The sequence below is a fragment of the Rhinopithecus bieti genome, unplaced genomic scaffold (genome assembly GCF_001698545.2).
Source record: "Rhinopithecus bieti isolate Rb0 unplaced genomic scaffold, ASM169854v2 scaffold_36008, whole genome shotgun sequence".
Classification (NCBI taxonomy): Eukaryota; Metazoa; Chordata; class Mammalia; order Primates; family Cercopithecidae; genus Rhinopithecus; species Rhinopithecus bieti.
Window position 1 is genome coordinate 2,212,172 of NW_016816204.1, and position 6,588 is coordinate 2,218,759.

Here is a 6,588-nt window from a genome sequence, read left to right on the forward strand (position 1 = left end):
TTTTTGAGACAGAGCCTTGCTCTGTCGCCCAGACTGGAGTGCAGTGGCACAATCTTGCTAACTACAACCTTCACCTCCTAGGTTCAAGCAATTCTCATGCCTCAGCCTCTCAAGTCTCTTCAGTAGCTGGGATTACAGGCTCCCACCACTATCTTCAGCTAAATGTTTTTTGGTTTTTTGGGTTTTTTTTTTTTGTATTTTTAGTAGAGATGGAATTTCACCATGTTGGCCAGGCTGGTCTCCTGACCTCAGGTGATCCGCCTGCCTCAGCCTCCCAAAGTGCTGGGATTACAGGCGTGAACCACTGCGCCCCGATTTTTTTTTTTTTTTTTGAGACAGAGTCTCACTCTGTCACCCAGGCTGGACTGCAGTGGCGCCATCTTGGCTCACTGCAACCTCTGCCTTCCTAGTAGCTGGGATTACAGGCACCCACCACCACATGTGGCTAATTTTTGTATTTTTTTTTTTTTTTTGAGACGGAGTCTCGCTCTGTCGCCCAGGCTGGAGTGCAGTGGCGTGATCTCCGCTCACTGCAAGCTCCGCCTCCTGGGTTCACGCCATTCTCCTGCCCCAGCCTCCCAAGTAACTGGGACTACAGGCGCCCGGCTAATTTTTTGTATTTTTAGTAGAGACAGGGTTTCACTGTGTTAGCAAGGATGGTCTCGATCTCCTGACCTCGTGATCCACCCGCCTCTGCCTCCCAAAGTACTGGGATTACAGGCGTGAGCCACCGCGCCTGGCCTAAGTTTTGTATTTTTAATGCAGATGGGGTTTCACCACATTGGCCAGGCTGGTCTCAAACTCCTGACCTCAGGTGATCTGCCCGCCTCAGCCTCCCAAAATGCTGGGATTACAGGCATGAACCACTGCGTCCAGCCTATCCTGCCTACTCTTAAGGACTGTGGCTTTCAAGAGAGTAGATGACTGCCTCCCCCAGCACCCACAGGCCTAATCAGGGCAGGAGCTGGTGGCTTTGCTGGGAAGGGAAGCAAGTGGGAAGCAGCAGGCCGCTCGGCAAGGCACGCAGCCTGCTGGAGCAGGAGCCCTGAATGGTTTCCTTGCCTTGCACAGCCCTGATCGAGTCCCTCAACCAGAAACCACAGACTGCCGGTGACCAGCCCCCACCCACAGACACAACCCATGCCACCCACAGGAAAGCAGGTGGGACCGGTGCCCCCTCGGCCAACGGTGAAGCTGGAGGAGAGAGCACCAAAGGCTACACTGCAGAACAGGTTGCAGCTGTGAAAAGGTAGACGGGTGGGCAGGGACCAGAGCCTGGGGAGATTGGGGACATCTAGAGGCTTCCTGGAGCATGCCCTCCACCTCCCATTTGCCTGTGGGCTGCACAGGGCCCTGGGAGGGGCTTGGTGGATGGAGAAGGTCCAAGTGTCCAGGTTCACCAGGACCTCTCCTTATTTCCCTCAAGGCCCAGGAATACAGTGTGGGAACTGGGGCTTCACCACCCCTCCCGCCAAGATGACCCACAGCAGAGGCTGGAAAAGCTGACTCTGCCGGCTTCCTCTGCCACTGGCCAGGCAGGCCCCAGGCGTCTTTACACAGCTCTGTTTGTCAACAGAGATGGAGCCTTGTCTCCCCCTCCAGGTTCTACCCCAACCCACAGCCCAGCACCCAACAAAAACCCTTCTAGATCAGAGCCTGTGTGGGGTAGAATGGAGACCAGAGGCAGAGTTACTGCCCGATGACTGTGAGCAGGCCCCGTGCAGAGCAGCTGGCTACCAGGTCAGAGACCACCCAGCCAAGGCTCCTCAGGCTTAGACGTTCCCAGCTCCCATTTCTCCCCAGGTCTCCCAGCAGCTGGCCCTGGGAATCCCCCAGGGTCATGCCCACAGCTCCTGGCAAGCTTCAGGACCGAGGCCACCTGTGTGAGACAGAGCATGACTGCTGTTATAAAAGTGTAGGCCAGATCTGTACTTCACTGACTCGGCAAGGTCCGTTGTAGGCAATAGAAACTGATGTATGAGGGATTGGGAAGGCCTAGAAACGGGCCAAGAACCAGGAGGTCTCCAGGGGCGCGGAGAGGAAGAATTGGTGAAAGAGAACTAGGGTCTCTTTAGGCCCTGTGCTTGGGGTGAACAGTCACCTGCCACCTCTGGCCTTCATGTTACCCACTCAAGACTCAGATTGGGCTGGGCATGGTGGCTCATGCCTATCATCCTAGCACTTTGGGGGCCGAGGCACAAGGATCCCTTGAGCCCAGGAGTTTGAGACCAGCCTGGGCAATTAGAAGACCCTGTCTCTATCTTTAAATATTTAAAATTTTAAAACTTTTAAAATTAAAAAAAAAAAAGACTCAGATTGCCAGGAGAGTCGGTTGGCTGAGCTTGGGACAGCACCCTGGGTGATGGACACTGACAGTCCTCCTGAGCTCCTCCCATGGGGAAACTGTCAGCAGAACAGGGGGAGATAGATATTGGCCTGGCGAACCCCCCAGCTGCCCTCCTAAATCCAAGAGTCCGGACAGTGTTCTGTTTCCCATGGTCCTGCCCAGCTCTGCATCACATTTGGCGTTCACTGTGGCTCCCTTGTCCCTGATGTCACACACCTGACCCAAGGAGCTGTTGGTCCCCCGCAGGCTGCCTAGAGCTGTGCGCCCCACACGGCCTGTTCCTCGCTCCCCTCACACAGACCCATGTAGAGCACCCCCTACCACGCTCTCCTCCCTCCCCAGGGTCAAGCAATGTAAAGATTACTATGAGATCCTGGGGGTGAGCAGAGGGGCCTCGGATGAGGACCTGAAGAAGGCCTACCGTAAACTGGCCCTCAAATTCCACCCAGACAAGAACCACGCGCCTGGTGCCACTGAAGCTTTCAAAGGTAAGCTGGCCCTGCTTTCCTAGCACTTTGGTGTGTTCATCTCCTGTCCGTGGCAGGGAGTAAGGGACCAAGATAGCTTTCCCAGGAAGTGGGGTGCAGGAGGAAGTGGCCTTAGGCCCAAGTTGCCCAGGCTTGGGAGCTGCTTCCTGGGAAAAAGGTTCTAGTAGCCACCTCCAGCTATGTAGAGTTTGTCAGAGCTCAAATAGCAGCATTCCTGCCCCCGCTTCCTCTGCATTTCCTGGGGTTACAGTAGTAGAACTGAGGCGAGAAAGTTCTAGTAGCTTCTTCAAGGATTCTCAGTGACTGAGCGACTCACCGTGTGTACTCCCCTGTCTTGGAGTCTCATAGCTGCCCACTGGGGTAACTGTTTCCCTGCTGAGGGGCAGGGTAGCCCCAGGTCAGGGGCCTCAGGCCTGATGGCCGCCTCAATACCAGCAGCCACAGCCAGCTCCCCCGCCATACCTATACACCTGGGGCCTGCAGTGGGGACATGGCAGTCTCTGGCTTCAGGGCCCACTGGCTCAGGGATGGGTGCTTCATTTCTGGCTGAAATCGTAAGCTGCCCTTTATTCATTACATTTTCTTTTAACCTGTCAGGCATTCATGTGTACTGACTCTGTGCACTGCAATTTCTCGTTGCCCCAAACATCACTGCCTTCTCTCATTCCCACCATGTCCTCGTTCCTTCTCTCATTCTCGCTTCATCCACCTCCTTGGGAAACAGCATGGTGACTAGCCCCCACTGGCCTGGGCGGGGTGCGTGCTGTGCTGCACCCACAACCATAGCCAGCTGGAGAGCCTGTGGCAGAGCAGACTCCGAGACCTGGTGTGCAGTGTCCCAGGAGCCCCAGAGGAGAAGGAGAGTGGGAGTGGAGGGAGGCAAGGTAGCCCTGTTGAATGTTTCTCCAGCCCCAGCCTCTGCCTGCAACCTGCTCTGACTGTACGGAGAGGCCAGCTCTGGCCTTGAGGCCTGGTCAGAACTGATAGAGGAGAAGATTTGCCCTCCTTATTCCCAGGGGTTTCAGGATGGGAATCAGATGTGGCTTGGAACCACTCCTCGGAGACAGTGGCAGCTTGAGGAGAGAGTGGGAGACTGAGAAGCTCAGAGCTGGGATCCTTCAGGGCACAGCCGTCCTGGCCAGGGGGCCCTGGTGAGAGGCTCCAGGCCCAGGCAGGAAATAGTGGTTGGGGCCTGGACCCCAAGAGTGGGGACTCACCCTGGCCATATCACCAGGAGTGGAGGAGTCTCCATAGCGCCCTGAGATTTGGCCCTTCCCCGCAGCTCCTGCTGCCTTCCAGTTCACAATAAGGATATTGTGTGTCTGTCTGGCCTGCGTGTCAGACTATGACTTCAGATTTACAGAACCTCCAGAAAGGGACGCCCATCCTGTGGGGCACCTCAAGAGAGAATGAGGAAAGAGGTTTTTGGTGGTTTTCATCAAGTCGGAGAGAGAACTTGCAGCAAGAGACACCTGCTTTTGTTTGACTCCCAGCTCTGTAACATGTTAAAGCTGTGTGAGCTTAGGCAGTCACTTCTCTGAGCCTCAGTTTTCTCTTTGGTGAAATGGAGATAGGGTTGTTCTTAGCGGTAAATGAGTTGACCTGGTGCGGTGGCTTATGTCTGTAATCCCAGCACTTTGGGAGGCCAAGGGTGGGAGGATCCCTCGAGCCCAGGAGTTTGAGACCAGCCTGGGCAACTTGGCAAGATCTCATCTCTACAAAAAATACAAAAAATTAGCTGGGTGTGGTGGTGCACGCCTGTAGTCCCAGCTACTCAGGAGGCTGAGGTGGGAGGATCACTTGAGCAAAGGAAGATGAGACTGCAGTGAGCCATGATTGCTCCACTGCACTCAGCTTGGGTGACAGAGTGAGGCCCTGCCTCAAAAAATAAAATAAACAGAAAAAGAAGTAAATGAGGCCACGCTCCTAGGGGGCGTGGCACATCGACAAAGCTTGACCGTTGTCTTGAAGAGAGCAAGGATCCTGTATTACCCTCCACCCAGCCAGGCTGCCCAGATCCACTGAGGGGTCTTCCTGCATGCTCCCTCCCCACACTGGCCAAGCTTCCTGCCCGCCCCAAGGACGTCTGCTTCCTAAAGCACTGCTTGAGTACCTGAGAAAAGTGAGCCCTCGGCTGCCATTGGAACCTCCCCTGCACCCCAGGATCCTCAGGCCTGACCTTTCCTCCTCCCCTCCAGCCATTGGCACAGCATATGCGGTACTCAGCAACCCGGAGAAGAGGAAGCAGTATGACCAGTTCGGCGATGACAAGAGCCAGGCGGCCCGGCACGGCCATGGGCACGGGGATTTCCACCGCGGCTTTGAGGCCGACATCTCCCCTGAAGACCTCTTCAACATGTTCTTTGGCGGCGGCTTCCCTTCTAGTAAGTTCCCTACAGCCAGGTATCCCGGGGGTGATGGTGGGGATGGCATGCCAGCCTCTCCCTTTCCCAACAGCCCCGGCTCCTGACTCAGCCCCTCTGACCCCCAGGTAACGTCCACGTCTACAGCAACGGCCGCATGCGCTATACCTACCAGCAAAGGCAGGACCGCAGGGACAACCAGGGTGACGTGAGTGAGGAGGGCGCCGGGAACAGCGTGGGGAGGGCACCAGATCCATCCCAGGGAGGGGGCCTGCAGGAGGGAGTTCCCTACCACACTGTCCATTCTGGGACCAGCAGAGTCCCCACAACTCTCAGCCAAGGAGCCCTCTGGGCCTCCCTTGCATTCTGCTGAGTGACAGCAGAGGGCGCTAGACGAGGGAGCCGTGCTCCACTTTGCCAGCGGGAGCGCGGCTTTGCTGGTCTGGCTGGGGAGTGGAATGCAGAAACCTCACCCGCAGCCAGGCTTGAGGGTGATGTGAGGCTTCCATGCCGGCCGCTTGCTGGTAAGGCCAAAGTGACATCCTCTAAGCAATGGAAAGTTACACTCTGTGAGAGAATTTTATTTTATTTTTCTTTTTTTTTTTTTTCCATGGGTCTCAGCTATTTTCTCTCAAGTTTTGAGAGAATTTTTTTTTTTTTTGTAATTGAAACGAAGTCTTGCTGTCTTGCCCAGGCTGGAGTGCAGCGGCACGATCTCGGCTCACTGCAACCTCCGCCTGCCTGGTTCAAGCAATTCTCCTGCCTCAGCCTCCGGACTAACTGGGATTACAGGTGCCCGCCATCACGCCCAGCTGATTTTGTATCTTTAGTAGAGACGTGGTTTCACCATGTTGGCCAGGCTGGTCTTGAACGCCTGACCTCTGGTGATTCACCCGCCTCGGCCTCCCAAAGTGCTGGGATTACAGGCGTGAGCCACTGCGCTCGGCCAGTGAGAGAATTTTAAAGGATGACAACATAGGTGCCGACTCTTCTTGCTAAAAAGCCAAAAGATACTTTAAAAAACATATTTACAAAAATTTGGGAAGCTGAGGTGGGCAGATCACCTGAGGTTAGGAATTTGAGACCAGCCTGGCCAACATGGTGAAACCCCGTCTCTACTAAAAATACAAAAATTAGCCGGACGTAGTGGCAGGTGCCTTTAATCCCTACTCAGCAGGCTGAGGCAAGAGAATCGCTTGAACCCGGGAGGCGGAGGTTGCAGTGAGCCGAGATCATGCCACTGCACTCCAGCCTGGGCAAGAGAGGAAGACTCTTGTCTTAAAAAAAAAAAATTTTTTTTTAATAAAAATTATAACTAGCCAGGCCGGGCGTGGTGGCTCAAGTCTGTAATCCCAGCACTTTGGGAGGCCGAGGCGGGCGGATCACGAGG

General features: G+C 55.0%; 1 protein-coding gene across 3 annotated transcripts in view; it reads left to right on the top strand.

Annotated features, from left to right (window-relative positions):
• The window catches only part of DNAJB12 (DnaJ heat shock protein family (Hsp40) member B12), a 24,019-nt gene that overhangs the window by 10,200 nt on the left and 7,231 nt on the right, over nucleotides 1–6,588 (top strand). For all 3 annotated transcript variants that reach the window (XM_017854630.1, XM_017854629.1, XM_017854631.1), the window contains exons 2-5: nucleotides 1,072–1,249; nucleotides 2,690–2,835; nucleotides 5,034–5,219; nucleotides 5,327–5,406. In XM_017854630.1, coding sequence (XP_017710119.1) covers nucleotides 1,072–1,249; nucleotides 2,690–2,835; nucleotides 5,034–5,219; nucleotides 5,327–5,406 — 590 coding nt within the window. The remainder of the gene's footprint in view (nucleotides 1–1,071; nucleotides 1,250–2,689; nucleotides 2,836–5,033; nucleotides 5,220–5,326; nucleotides 5,407–6,588) is intronic.